Raw genomic sequence first — 15,528 nt, 5'->3', positions numbered from 1 at the left:
AAAGATAGGAAAGGCAAGCCCTTAAAACAAATCTTACTGGACTAATAGTTTTCCCGATAGTAATAGCATGCAACTAACTTTGTTCTGGAAAAAACTGCCAAAGAGTTTTTTTTTAACTACTAGGTTCTACCAACCAGCAAATAATAACTTCCTATATTTAGACTGTGCTAGGTGGTTAATAAGTAAGGCCCTAAGGACTCCCATGAAGTGTGGGAGAGAAAGAAGTCTTTGCCCAGTGGGGTGACCAGGAAGCTCCTGTGAAGGAGATGGGACCTGCGCCAGGCACTGCAGAGGCGAGAATTAGACCCGATGGAGGTGAGGGGTGTGATCCAAAGCGTGGTCTCAGGAATGTGCCTTGCATATTCAGGGACTGTAAAAGGCTACTTGGCAGGAAGTAGACCTTGAACGTGATGCTGAAAAACTTGGTTTTAGATTCGAAATTCAGAATGGACTCCCAAGAGATTCCGAGTGGACGAGTCATGAATTGAACTTGGTGTTCCTCCAAGTGAGAGGTGCCAGATGGAGGGGAGAGCCTACGGCCGGGGAGTGTATGGGTTTCCTACCACTGACCATCATTTGGGCATACCCTGTCTGGGACATCGCTGTCCCAGCCCTCCTCCTGGTGGGCGAAACAAAGAGCAAAAGGCCATATGCTGGGGGCCATGAGGTCAGGTTCTGTTACATCCTCATTAGATTTGGAGCAATTGAGGGGCTGCGGATAATATTTATTTTCAATTTTATCAAAAGCTGATTGGCATAGTATGTTATTAAGTTCAGCTTTTCTTCAATAGCAGGACAATGGTTATATGTTTTGTGTGGATTATGAGCAATTTCTGTACCTCCAAGTGCCTCCTGAATCATCCAAGATGTATTAGGATTATGTTAACTTAGTATTTAAGGTTAACTGGTTTTTGATGTAATCTGCGCATAATTATAACTTACATGTAAGTTGTAGTTTATTGCCTTTAAATCATTGTACGTCTACATGTTTTTTGCAGGTTAGAAAGGTGAGTTTCAGAGAGGCTGAATGACTTGTCCAAGGTTACTTGGGGAATGGGTAGGAAAGCCTGGACTAAAACCTGTTTCTTTTACTTCAGGCCATTTATATCTTGGTGCAGACTGGAAGCTAGTGCCTAATACACACAATATATTCCCTACTAACTGGGACACTTAGTCATTCTAGAGCTAGCAACCACAGTGGAGTACAGGAATTAACTATATCTGATGGAGTAAAATGCAGTGGGCATTCAGATACTCCTTGACAGTGACATGCCCTCCACCGTTCATGTGGAATCCACCTGTCCTAGAGGGAACGTATCTTATAATGGTCCCCACAACTGTTTAAATTAAATATTTTACAATGAAATATTGGCAGTAATGTTTAGGTTTCAGTTTCCTCTCCTCGGGCCTTGGGCTCAGCCACTCTTGGTCAGGGAGCCTGGTTTTGTCAGTTTGATCTCATGGAATTTGCAGACAGCATCTATGTGCACAGTAACAGAATGATTCTGGCTGATAGAGGGAGGATGGGTGTGGAGCAAGCGTGGCATGAAACAGACTGTTTGCTTTTATCCACAGTCTGCTGATTCAACCTGCAAACCCATTCCCCAACTCCATTAGCAAGATCTATAAAAACACAGGGGCCTCTGTAAAGACGACTGACATTTGCAACATGGAGAGAGGTCTTTTGAGTTGAGAGAGCCCAGTTCTGCACTTGTGATTCGGGTCTGGGTATTTTGGCCGCAACACTTGTTTCTGGTTAGAAAGCTAAAAACAAGGGTCTAAGCACTATTCAGTTGGATGGTAAAACACATGCTCACTTTTTGCAGTGACCCTGGAAACAGAAGGGGAATTCTTATAAATCACAAAGGAAAATAAATAACTTCACCCATGGAGGGAAAGAGGCAGCTTGAGAAAAGGGACTTTGGAAAAAGGCTGTCTCTAGACAGCAGTCTTGTGGTAAGTACTAAATATTCATTTACCACTCTATATGTTTTGGCTTAAAATGCATTATTCTTTGACTGTTATTTCCTGAACCCTGTGCTTTTGAAACCTCTATTCCAGTTACCCCATTAGCCATATCCCCTGGGATTTGCTTTCATTTATTTTTTTACAAAGTCAAAAGCCAGCAAATTATTGGAATGTTTGTAGAGTGTCTTAATAGGCAAATGTCATAATCTGTCAACATTATATATAATTACATTAATTCCAGCTGAAGTAGACTTTAACCTATACAAAAACACTACTGTAAAGCTGATGCCAAATGCCAAGCCTATATATAGTTGTTCCATCACCCATTTATCTTCATTTGGGGATAAGTTGAGTAAGAATTTAATAGAGCTTCAAATATTGAAGAGTGAAGAGTCTCTGAGATCTTCTTAGGTACGTACCATGGTTCAATTGTTTATGAACTTTCTTTCAAAGAGTGTGAATGCTGATGAGCATCATTCTTAACAGCCTGGTTGTGTTTGCTTTCGTGTACGAGAATCTGGTTAGTCCAAGGAAAGGGACTAAATCCCTGATTCTGGAAGGTTGGCTGTTCTCTGAGCTCAGATGTGTGCATCACCTCTTCTCTTCCCGAATGCATGTGACCAGAGCAAGAAATCAAGTGAGTCACTCCTTTCTCTTTTGCTCATTTACTGAAATAGAGATTTAGCTCAGCTCCTTCTTTTGCATGATGTGGAAGGATGTGCTTTATTCATTTGTGTGCTCCCAGCATTTGGCTGGGAGTCTGGGTCGGAGTAGGTATCCAATCAGATATTTGTTGACTGGATTTGTGAGTTGCACTTTTCCCACTCTGCGGCTATAGGTCTGGCTCTGCCAGTGTATAGACTGGCTAGTTACCCCATCATTGCTGAGGCTTAATGTCACAAACTGTTCCTGGATGTGAGTTTCCGGGAATGGAGAAAAGGATTACGTTAAACTTTTGTGTCTAGTTCCTCTCTTGTTTTTAGATTCAATTTCTGTGTCTGTGTGGGCCGTGCAGTGACCAGCCTACCTTCAGAGGCTAAGAACTTTCACAGCATTTTAGATTCTCCTCCCCATGGATGTGCCCTTTTCTCATCTCTTAGGTCTTTCTGTCTCTGGGTCGAATGTGATGCAAATAGCCTGTGTGTGTGTGTGTGTGTGTGTGTGTGTGTGTGTGTGTGTGTGTGTGTGTGTGTGTGTGTGTGTGTGTGTGTGTGTGTGTGTGTGTGCGTGCGTGTGTGTGTGTGTGTGCGTGTGCGTGTGTGTGTGTGTGTGTGTGCGCGCGCGCGCGCGCGCGCACGCGCGCGCGCGCGCGCAAATATCTATTCCCTGAGGATAGTTTCTGGGGAAACTTAGGATAAAAAGATAATTTCTCAGCCTCTCCTTTCCCAAAGAAAACTCTTTTTACCTATTAACCTGCCAATAGGGTCTGTCATATACCTAAGCAGAGGACAGAGATGCCCATATAGTATGAACAGCACAGGAAAGGTTCTCTTTTTAAATCTTTTTTTATTATGAGAGAGAGAAAGAGCTCAAGTGTGGGGGGGAGGAGCAGAGGGAGAGGGATAAGCAGACTCTGGGCTAAGCATAGAGCCTGATGCTGGGCTCAATCCCACAACCCCGAGATCACAACCCAAGCCGAAATCAAGAGTCAGACACCTAACTGACTGAGCCACCCAGGTGCCCTGCAGGAAACATTCTCTTAACCCCAAAATATCCTTGCTGATTAGTCCCTAAAGTCCCAAATTCTACCTTCCCTGCTGGAGAATATGCAAAGATGCTATCAGTGCAAGCATGCTAAGCTGTTGTCTTTCAATAATTCATAGTAGCACTCATTAATAAAATATCTTGGATCTTTCCCAAATGTCAGGCAGCTGAGCGAAATTTTGTTGAGGGAATTGGTAAACAATAGGATGCAGAGCACAGATTGCTGGGATGCAGGACTGCGTTGGGGTGGGGAGGTGAGAGGCAGTGAATTACCATGAGAGCATCAGGTACCTGAAAATCAGAGAAAGAGGAAAGAGCCTCAATGAAACCATTGTCCATATTTAAATTTTGCTCAGGGACAGGCTTGACTGTGAGCATAAATCAAAGCCTGTCATAGTAGCAGTGCAAGCTGAAAACCCAAAACCAAGCTTGGGTTTCCATGGCACATGGCTCTACCCTGAGTCTTGTGGGGCCTGCAGATCCATTCTGACTTAACAGCCTAAAAGAACACTGTGAAAATAAGTACCCATTGCTTGGCACCACCTGAGAAACAGTCCTATTAAATCTCCCCAAATGATGCGTAAGGAGAGTTTTTACACTAGCGAAATATCTTCCTTGTTTCTTGGAGGTAGATTAAGTGTTATGTCTGCATGTGCATAATTGGGAAAATCCTGAAACTGTGCTCTCTTATGAGTAGGTGGCCTGGGGGATGGGAGGCCTTAAATGCCACTCCAAGTTATACAGTTTAGGCCATGTGACTGTAAATTTGCCTTCTGTTTTAGTGTTATGTTCTTTCTTCATATAAGATGCTGAGGCAGTGACAGCAAGAGTACTTGTTCTGAGTTGGTGTTTTGAGAGTGAGACCCACTGAGAGTCCCTTGAGTGAATTCTCTTGTGACCATCAGGAAGAGAGGTAGACAGGGATGAGCTCAAAGCTGACTGGCCTGTAAAGGACTTGAACCCAAGACATTGCCCTCCTCTTTGGCTCCCTGCTGAAATCACACAAATGACTGGGAGAGAAACACAAGGTGATAATTCTGGAAAAGGGTTCCTGGAAAATACAAGGTGAACGAAACACCTGACATCTTTCTCAAGGCATGTTTACTTTATTCCATTTTATGTTATTTTTTTAAATCCTAGAATGCTATATTGGAACTGGGTTATCCAGTCTCCTCACTCTGTAGAAGTTATTACTCAGTGAGGTTCAATGTTTTTCTCGAGGTCCCACAAGTAGCGTACGATGCAGGTCTCCTACCCCTCACTTCACTTCCTTACATTTTACTGCATAAAATCCCAGTAAAAAGAGACGTCCCTTTGGAAAACTGAATAGAGGAAAGAGAAATATACTAAATCTTAAGTCTTGAAATTCCACCACAGTAATCATTATGACCCACATTTTTGAGAATTAGAAGGCCCAGAGGTAATTTCCACTTTCACATTTTGCAGGAAAAAATTCCTCATAACGTACAGTAAGAATAAGGTACTATTAACTTCATTATACTTTTTATTTTACATAATCAAATCATGAAGTGTTGAGTAGAAATTATAGCTCCCTTGCAACAGCTTTTAAATTTGTAGGCTGGTGGAACCACAGAATAAAGAAACTCACAGTCCAGACACTGAAAAAAGCTCCCCATTGGGGGATGGTCGCTTGTGGTTTTTAGTCACAATTTTGCCTTAAGGACAGGACACGGGAGGGTTTGAGTGTGTGTGTGTGTGTGTGTGTGTGTGTGTGTGTGTGTGCGCGCGCGTGCGTGCGCGCATGTACCCCAGTAGCATTGAAGTGTTCTTTGATGTTGATTTTTTTACTTGATAAATCACCCTTTTTAAGAAGAAAGTGACAGGTAAGTGAAACTGAAATGAAAAATATGTTTCATTGTGGGGGGTAAGTACCCTGAGAGAAAGACAAGTGACTACAAGTTTGCCTTCACCAGTAGGAGTGTGCCGAGGAGCTGCACATTTGCAGCAAGAACAGTCTCCTCTCTGAGAACAGTAAAAATCACCCCAGAAATCGAGGCCTCTTCTTGACCCAAAGCTGTTCCACCCACCCCAGGATGCTTTTTGATCAGAAAAAGTCAGCATTTCACACTGTGCTTTTTTATTTGCAAAAAAATCATTCCCAGGCTGCCCGTATAGCTATTTGATACGTGTGGCTGTGATAGCATTGAGCTGATGAGAAGGCTGGGGAGTGAATTATTTTATTTCTCTCTTTCTTTATTTTTACCAGCTCACATTCCAATAGCAGAAATTCCCTTTTAATTTGAGGGAAAATTACTTTTTGCTTTTAGGCAAGGGTGGAAGTAAGTTTCTATCATGAACGACAAATTCTTTCGTGGTACCCCGTTCCTTTTTCCCCTTCCAGAAGGAAGAGAAACGTTGGCCACACTAGATCCTCAGCTCTGACAGGAGGGCAGTTTTGATAAACTCATGAGAGCAGGAAAGGCCCCACACCAAGTCCCTCCATTCATCCTTCAGCCTCTCGGTTTGTATCCAAACTATTAGTGATTAGGCCTTCCACGGGCACACATTAAGCCAAACAATAAGCATCACTAGAAAACCTGCTTTACATTTAAGATGTTGTAGTTGCTATGGGATGTTCTGGATAGTCACCACTTTTCCCTCCAGATCCACCCCATCCTTCTCTGCCTGGCTGTGCACCCCTGGAGGATGTACCACACAGACCTTTTCAACAGGATCCTATGTCTTCTGGCATCTAGTTGGGTTTGGCCAATGAGGGGGACCTAGCATGAGATCAGAGGTCAGGAAGAGAGAGGTGTCAAGCTGATGGCTTTCCTGTTCTCTCCTTGCCTGATCCTGGGCCACAGTGACTGGACAGCTCTGCCTAAGGTCACAGCTTTTGTTGGGCTCACAAAACCACAGTTCTGTCTGTGTTCTGGTGTCTTCCCTCTCCCTGTGTTCCTTCAGGTTTCTTGGTAGTAATGACTCTTGGATGTTGCCAGTTCGTCTCATGTTGGTCTGCTTTAGGTCTGCCCACACTTTGTTGTGTGGTTCCTTTACCAAAATCTTCTCAATTTAGATGATTTGCCTGTGCCATCATTTTCCTACGGAGCCCCCTGACTGATACAAGACAATAGTTTGTTTATGGAAGCTGACCTAATCAGCAGGAAAAGTGATATAACACAGAGGAGGGAAATGGTGTGGCATTGACTCTGAGAGGCACCGAGGCATGGGGGGAGGGTGTAAGGAGCACCGTGGAGGAGGACCTGGAGTTAGAACGTGCTCTGAAGCAATTCAAGAGCTTGCTTCGGTAGCACATGTACTACAGCTGAAGCAATGGGGAGAATTTGGTGGGTGAGCAGAGAAGGGGCAACCCAAAGATATTGTCCTATACCCTCTGCTAACAACTCATTTCATTGCTGAATTATTTTTTTCCCAGAGAAACTTCTTCCTTATATCAAATTGTGATGGTTAATTTTGTGTGCCAACTTAACTGGGCTCAAAGATGCCCAGGTACCTGGCAAAACATTACTTCTGGGTGTGTCTGTGAGGGTGTTTTCAGAGGAGAGTAGTAGCATTTGCATCAGGAGATCCAGTAAAGAAGTTTGCCCTCACCATTGTGGCCGGGCATCACCAGATTGACGGAAGACCTGAATAGGACAGAAAGGCAGAGAAAGGGCAAACCTGCTCTTTGCCTGAGCTGAGACATCTCTTGTCCTCGGACCCCGGCACCCCGTTTTCAGGACTTTGGACTGGGACTTGGACTTACACTCTTGGCTCCCCTGGTTCTCAGGACTTCAGGTTTGGTTTGGAGCTACATCACTGGGTTTCCTGGGCTGCCAGCTTGCAGACAGCATATTATGGGGCTTCTCAGCCTCTATAATCGTGACTCCATTCCTTATAATAAATCTCTCCGTATTTATCCTTACATTTATAGTTATGTTTACAGAGGGACAGAACCCTGACAAATTCACAAATGTAAATCTCTACTGCTTTATCTTCAGTGATTTCACCCCTGGTTAGTGATGGGAGGAATTCTAAAGCAGGGTTTCAGCAAATTCTGTGAAAAGCCAAATAGTGAATCTTTTGGGCTTCCCAGGCCAGCTGAGCAGTCACAACTACTCAGCTCTGCTGCAGGAACGGGAAAGTAGCTTCAGACAATGCATGAATAAATGGGCGTGGCTTATGTTCCAATTAAAGTTGGTTTATAGAGACAGCAGGCTGGATTCTAAAAGGTATCTACACACGGTAGAGAAATGGAAAACTTGAAGGTCTAGTTCACTTTTCCTGGGTGCTAACTTTCTGAATGGTGACTTGTGTTTACCCCCAAGGATGCGCAATATGCTGAGGCAGGCAAAGGAGCAAGTTTAGGATGTCAAACAGAGATGTATGTACCCACGTGCATGCATTTGAGCACAGGTAAATATTTTAGAAAGCTCAGAGCTCACTGAGAATTTTTCTAAATGGAAAATAGGGGCATTGTTGGTGTTGCTCGGAGCAGCCCATGGATTGTGGCTACTGCCCCCAAAATCTGCATTTTTGTAATGCTTAGGCATACCTGTAGCTTTCTCGACTCTTCCTGGTGCTGTAATTGGGCTACTCTCACCATAGCGATGCTGTACAGAGCGCAGGCCCCTAGGTTGCTGGAAGTTTCCAGCGACTCAAATCCTAGCTACCCTTGATCCCTTCTACTAATGGAAACATGTATGAAATATGGTTCACTCAGTAACTCTGACCAGGAGGCCTGACCTTTGTGCTCTGATACCAAGATTGTTTGAGATTTCTCAAGTGAGCATCAAGTAGAGAAAGGTCAGTGAGTAAGAGGGAGGTTTTTATCCCCAAGCCAAAGGTGTGGTGTCTCCTGAGGATCCAGCCAAAGCCCGTTTTTGGGAAAAAGCAACAGGTAGGGAACAGACCAGCTTTGGCCTGAGTTACCTACCTTTCCAAAGTGTTGTGCCGAATCTGACGACTACTCCTTGACAGCAGGTGACCGTGGAACGAGAAAAGTATCAGATACTTTAGAGAAAATTTACCCAGTGAATCTGCCCAACAGCCTAGCTGAGTCCATCATGGCAGGTCAAGAACATGCTAGAAGAATGTCTTGCCCAGCACACACCCCTGGGGGCTCTGGATAGATTTGGTGTGGATGGGCTGGGAGAACACAAGGGAGGCTTGGCCAGGTAGGTACAGCCCCCAATACCTGGTTGCTCAGGGCCTTAAAGGGACCCCAGATGAGCAAGAAAAGATCAGAACCCACCAGTGCTGGGAGGGAGGCCGGAGATTTGAGCAGGATTGCTGCTGAAGTGGTCTGAATGGAAGGCAGGATGAAAGAACAGAAATAGAATACACCCAAGCAGTGGACATAGACTATGTTGGCAGTGGGGACTGGTAAAGTCCAGTGGGGTGCCTGGCTGGCTCAGTCGGTAGAGCATGTGACTCTCAGGGGTGTGAGTTTGAGCCCCACGTTGGGGTTAGAGATTACTTAAAAAAAATAAAGAAAAAACAATAAAAATCTTGGTGCTTGCTTCGGCAGCACATACTAAAAGTTGGAATGATACAGAGAAAGAAGATTCGCATGGCCCCTGCACGAGGACGATGGTAAGGTCTAACGTGTGAGCCACTTTAGCAGACAGCTCAGCATGTGCAGGTAGTGGAGCCAAGCATGAACCAGGATGGCTCCAGAATGGACCACGGGGGCTCCCTTCCCTTGGTGAGAATAGCTGAAATTTACGGAGGCTTGCTACGTGCCAGACACTCTGGTCAGCGCTTCAGATAGAAATTGTCATTCAGTACTCAGGGTGACCCTTTAAGATAGGAACTTTAATTATTCCTATTTTACAAATAAAAAAACCTGAAGCTTAACAAGTTAAGGAACTTCCTCAGGGCTATGGGGCTGGTGTGCGGTAGACGTGGGATTTCAGCTCCTTTCGGGCCTCCCATTCCCCATCCCCCCAGATCATGCTGTCACTCCACAGCTAGGGGCTCAGAAGCAGAAAACCTTGTTTGCCAGTGACCGGGAGCTCCTTGCCTGGTACTTTCCAACGTTAAACAGCCCCAGCTTCAACGGGGCTACAGGTTTACAGGTGTCTCAGCGCACCTGCCATCTCTGTGCCTGCTGATGCTGGAGGCCAGGCCTGATTTCAGGAAAACAACTGTCGAAGGGGCAGAGGTTGGGAGAGAGGAGGATGCAAGGAGTAAAGAATGCATGTGCTGGAACTTGGTCTAGGTCTGATTTCTGGCCTTGTGCTTTTTCTGATTAATCAGGTCTTAGAACCAACTTCGTAGAGATTAAAGTTTATGATAGCATATCTATAGAATACATGATATATACCCTCTATCTATAATTTTGTGTTTTTACCCACATGAGGACTCATTGTGGTGTATACATGTACACGATGGGGATATTGACTGGGTGAATGACAGGGCACATCCAAAGTCTAGCTGTTGCCCAGGATGCAACAGGATTTATAACTGGAGTGATGAGCCTATCTAATGATTGCATGTTCTTTTGGCTGAGCCACTGACTGATAGGGCTGGTAGAGACCAACATCATTTCCTCTGAGGACATCCCCCCACCAAATGCTATTTGTTTGCTCACCGCTTGAAATTGATACCCCCTCCTCTGGTGGCGCACAAAGGAATGTCTGCCTTCATTACAGTGATGGCTCACCCTGAATGACCCCTCTTCCCTTCACCTTCCTTCTGTCTGTCTTTGAAAGTAAGGCAGTCTGCCACCATAACCATATATTCCAGAATTCTTATTAAAATGCCCTTTCCTGAGCTGCCATAATATTTACCTCTGGTCTTCATCACCGCATTTAACGCTTTGTCTCATGACTGTCCACCTTAAATCAGGGTTTCTCAATCTATCTGACATATTGGACCCTGTGTTTCTTTGTTGTGGGGTTGGGGGTGTTCTGGGCATTGTAGGATTTTCAGCAGCATCCCTGGCTTCTATCTACCGGATGCCAATAGCACCCCTCACCCAGCTGTAACAACGAAAACTGTCTGCAGACATTGCCCAGTATCCCCTGGATAACAAAATCAGCCCTGACTGAGCTGAACTGTAGACTCCTAGAGGGCATGAGGCATGTCATACTCACATTTGGGTCCCTAAAGTCTGACACATGGAAAACACTCAGTGCAATGAATGAGTGAGTGAGTGAACTTACTAGTGAGTAGCCATTCATGAGCCAAGTACACAGTAGCGGGAGATACTGGGTATGGAGGAAGGGGGCACTACCTGGAGGAGGCACTGAGCACTGGTTCAGAAGTTTGAGATGGCAACCTTTTCCATTTTATCAAAGATGATTCTAGCTTATGTATAAAGACTTGTGTTTGCATCAGAGATTCTTAACATGATACCTGGACCCTCTTGAGTTCCAGAGTGCTCGATAGGGCAAATTTCTGGAAAGGCTCCAGGGGTTTTGAATTCTCTGAAGTATAATGTATTAAATTTTATATGTATGTGCATATGTGCACATTTTTCTGGGGAGGGAGTCCATAGCTATAATCATATTCTCAAAGGTATCTGTGACCCGAGAATGGTTGGGTAGCTTCCTCTGCCATTAGTCTAGCAGGCCTGGCCCACAGGACCTGCACGCAGATGGCTTACCTTACCCAGGTCACAGAGCAGGATCTCAGAAGCACCTGGCTCCATCACCTGTATCCACCTGCTGCACTGAGTTCTGTTTGCCTGCCTCAGACGTAGCTCTGTGCATACTTGGCATCTCAGAGATTACTTAATCAAAATAGGAACTGGAAATGTTTGGAAGGCCCTTTGTAAATGCTGTTATTGATAGATGATGATACTGCATCTTAAGAAAAAAGTACAGATGAGCAGAGACGTTCGCTTGGCATGTTCTGTGTTTTCTTAGGGCTCGGGGAATCTGCTTGTCATTCTCCTGGTGTCTCACCATCTTTCAACAATGGGAATCATCAGATCATACAAGTTTCCATGGCAACCAAGGTTTCTGTATCCTCCTCTGGCAGCCTAAGATTGTTCCTGCAGCAGATTCTCCAGTGCTTTGTCCATAACAAGAGGTAGAGCTTTCATCGATCTCCTTCGAAGCTGGTCCTCAAACCCAGGAGGCAGCTTGGATGAGCTCTCTTATAGGTGTGTGTTTTCCTCTCTAGTGTTTCTAATCGATCAGCACAGGAATTGAGCACCTACTAAGCTCGAAGCACTGTGAAATACTAAGGGTGAAGATCTCTGTGAGTGTTAAGAAATGCAAAGCATGATTTCCATTTTGCGAAGCTTTACAAAGTGTAGTCACAAATACACAAACCATAGTGATACCAGGAGGTCTACAGTGGTGCAAAGAACAAGAGTGATGGGATTTCAAAAGGAGGTTGCTCTTCCAGCTGTGTTGATCAGGGTGGGCTTTCCCAAGGAGGAGAGCTTTCATATTTCCCTCAGTGAAATTGCTCCACATTTAATCTATGGTGTCTTTGAGGTCCCGGAAACAGAAATTTATTGAGAAAACCTCCGTGCCTTAAAAGAAAAGAGTATGATTCCAAGGTGCCTGGCTTATACTTGAGGAATTGCTGAGGCCCTAAGGAAGCTGTGTTGTGATCCTGAATTATCCTCTTAACTTTCCTCTTGTCCCTGCTTGCCACCCCTCCCCCATCCTCTTACCCACACTTCCTGGTGCAGGCACGATGCATCGCACAGCTGAATCATTTCGATTTCCTTTCCTCTCATTTATCAGTGTGTGTTGTACTAACTGTATATATATTAGTTGCATTTCATCAGCCTGTCTCACGCCGATTTACCACCCTGTACTGTAGTTCATTATTATCAATTCATATTTATTAAGCCGCCACAGGGTTCATAGCTGGGAATTAGGCAGCATTTTCATTATTTCTGTTGCATTGCCACGTTCCATTGCCTTGGCTCAGCTTAGCCAGTATTTATGATCTTTCTGCCAGTTTTCTATTCATGTGACAGCCCTCATACTCATCCCCATTTCAATTAATATTTCAAGAGCAAATCCAGGAGCCATTGTATTAAAACGCTTCGCTTAACACCAGATGCACAGCCTCGATCCTGTCCCTTTCATGTACTAATTTTGCAGTTCTCTCCTAACATGGAATCCCATTTGTCTGGGCTGCTCTCTACAAGCCCAAACCGTGGTTCCTCCCGGTTCCTTTACATTCCAGGCAGTTCCAGATGTTTCCTCCTCATAAATTTCACTTCCTTAACTAGGCTTAATGGATCATAATTGTCCATTTCCAAAGATGTCTCTGAGGTTTGCTTGCCTTCTGTCTTTTCAGCACCTTTTTGGTCCTTAGTCATAAGCAATTGGTCTTCAGCTGGGTAGGTTTCCTAATATAATTAATTCATTGACTGCTCTCATGCACATAGATGTGTTGAGGGAAATAAAATCATTTGGTCTGATAAATTCTGGAGTCCATCTGTCAGAGCCAGCGGATAAGTAGGTTCAGGGGCCGTTGGTCTTTCTGGGAGGAGGAGCTATTCTCAGAGGACGGCCATCCCTGGGGATGGTTCGGCCGTGAAGGCTTCCAGTAATCTGATGTGAATGGGTTAAAGGCTGAGCTGGAAGTCTTTGAAGTTACCACCCAGATGTGATTGGGATGTGGCTAGTGCTGTCATTCCCACCTCCCTATGTGGAGTTCTAGCTAGATGGCGGTGGTGGGTAGCTACCCAGAGATCTCCTGGGCCAAGTTTAGAGCTCTGCTGGTGGGCCCCTGAGGCAGGTTATCTGACCTACTTCCTGGTTTGGTGAGGTCTAGCAAAGAGGAAGTGAGGGTAGGAGAGAGCCAGGTCTAATGTGGTTAGCATTTCCCTTCCTCTTAGGAGGACCTGGGGAACTTTCCACAGTTTTGCCTACAAAGACTGCATCAACAATACTATTTCATTATTCACTGCATCAGTTGAAGTCCTAGGAGGAAACAGATGGCTTGCTCAAGCCCGATGATGGAGGACAGTTTAATAAAAGGTCTCTTAAAAGGCAGAGTGTGAGGTAGGGAACTCAACGAGATAACAGGGCAAGGGGTTGATGTGGCCATGCAACCACGTGGCCAGAAGGAGAGAGCCCCTTGGTAGCAAGTGTCACCTTAGGCGGAGGGTTGCAGCCAACCAGTGTTGGCCCAGCAGGGAGGGGACTGGGGCATGAAAACTCCCACCTCCCCTCCCCCTCTCCAGGGCCCTCTGGAACCTCCCATTTGCTGAACCCATTTGGAAACCAGAGGAAAATGGGCCTATGGAGCACCCTGCAGTCCAGAGGAGTGTAGAGAAGGATGGAGAGTGGGTGTGTAGGGGCCAACAGAAAGTGTCCAGCATGTTTATCCTATTATAATCTATCTACAGCACACCTAGTCTGGAATAAGAAGAAAATGCTACCCTAAACCAGCTTAGGTTACTATTTCTCTGTTATTAGAAATAGCTTCCTATGAGTTGTTTTCTAGCCCATTCCCTTGGACTCACCAACTTGGTTTTAACTAGAACAGTATGATGTGACACCTTCACAATACAAGTTCCAAATGGCCAGTGAGTGACACGGTCTTCTCTCCGAGGTCCTGATAAAAATGCCTAGTGCAGGGCTACCTACATGTTGTGGGGTAGCTGGGGTACAAGGAGTATAATATAGCGGATTGATCATTGCATTAGAACTCTAAGTCTGCAGATTTGAAGTTGAGGGGAGCCCTTCAGTAGATGTGTGGGTTCAGCAAGTTTCTTAAACTCTCTGAGTCTCTGTGTCATCAATAGTGGGGTTGCCATGAGTGTAAAGGGAAATAAAGATCAAGAAAATTGTCTCAGATACTGTAGGACTCTATGCAAATGGAAAGTATTGTATTATAGCTCTGATGGCATTCCTCGCTGTTAAACTTCAGCCTTTCAAAAATATAAGCAGCAGTGGCAGCTTCAGAAGGAAACACATACGAAGAGCCTACTGTGTGCAGAGCACATTTTATTTTATTTTATTTTTCTATTCTATTCTATTCTATTCTATTCTATTCTATTCTATTCTATTCTATTCTATTCTATTCTATTCTATTCTATTCTAATTTTTGTAGAGAGCATGAGTGGGGAGGGACAGAGGGAGAAAGAATCTTAAGCAGGCTCCAAGCCCAGCATGAAGCATGATGTGGGGCTCGATGCCACAACCCTGAGATCATGACCTGAGCTGAAATCAAGAGTCAGACACTGGACTGAGCCACCCAGCTGTCCCCAGAGCCCTCATTTTAAAAAAGTGCGGAGGAAAGAGATTGCATGTAATGTAGTAGAAAGAACACGGGCTGTTAGGAGAATCAAGGGAAGAGATTCCATCAGAGCACACAGCCTAGTCTTTTGTGGGCCACCTCCTCCAGGCTGCAAATGTGTAGAGCCAGCTGACTCAGCGACTCCAGATGGCCCAGTTTTCTTTGTCTGCAGATGGAAGGAGACATTCAGAAAAGATTTTTGTCTCAATGTTGGTTTGCGTATATTCGTATACGGTGTTTTAAAAACCGATGGCATATCCATGATGTTATCAGCCAGACATGTTCACCAGGTATTAACTACAGGTTGTATCTGACCAAACCGTGAATTCCTTTCTTCTGAGGCCAGCTGCCTCAGTCGTCCCCTGTTAATGAGCTGTACTCCAGACCTTCTTATATGGAGCGTTATATTTTTCTGGAACTTTTGGCCTCCTGCTCTCACCCTTGAAGCTTAGCCAATGTCTATTTATAACAGGCAGTTTTATTCCAGAGGCTTCCAGGAGCGCCCATAGCCTTCTGAACAAGCGTACAATGACTCCCCGTACGCGGGGCCCTGCTGGGGCCCCGGCCCCGGGCCCTGTGCCCCTGATAGAATCAGGCTGGAGACTGGGCTGCAGAGCCCTCTTTTGTTTGTCTTCTGCCTTCAGTCGCTTTGAGCTGTGCCAACTTCGAGCA

At 45.0% G+C, this 15,528-nt stretch overlaps 1 protein-coding gene and 1 non-coding gene across 2 annotated transcripts in view; both read left to right on the top strand.

Moving 5' to 3' along the window:
* Positions 1-15,528, top strand: part of NCKAP5 (NCK associated protein 5) — an 878,246-nt gene that overhangs the window by 52,167 nt on the left and 810,551 nt on the right. Inside the window, 1 exon segment of the mRNA XM_027590996.2 lies at positions 1,827-1,956. Within this exon segment, the coding sequence (XP_027446797.2) occupies positions 1,888-1,956 (69 nt within the window). The 5' untranslated portion in view covers positions 1,827-1,887.
* LOC113921173 lies at positions 9,148-9,255 on the top strand. Its single transcript, XR_003519569.1, has one exon. It is a non-coding gene; the product is annotated as a U6 spliceosomal RNA (small nuclear RNA).

This window comes from Zalophus californianus, chromosome 3 (genome assembly GCF_009762305.2).
Source record: "Zalophus californianus isolate mZalCal1 chromosome 3, mZalCal1.pri.v2, whole genome shotgun sequence".
NCBI lineage: Eukaryota > Metazoa > Chordata > Mammalia > Carnivora > Otariidae > Zalophus > Zalophus californianus.
The sequence above is the reverse complement of the archived record's forward strand: the minus strand, read 5'-3'. Positions and strand labels throughout refer to the sequence as shown.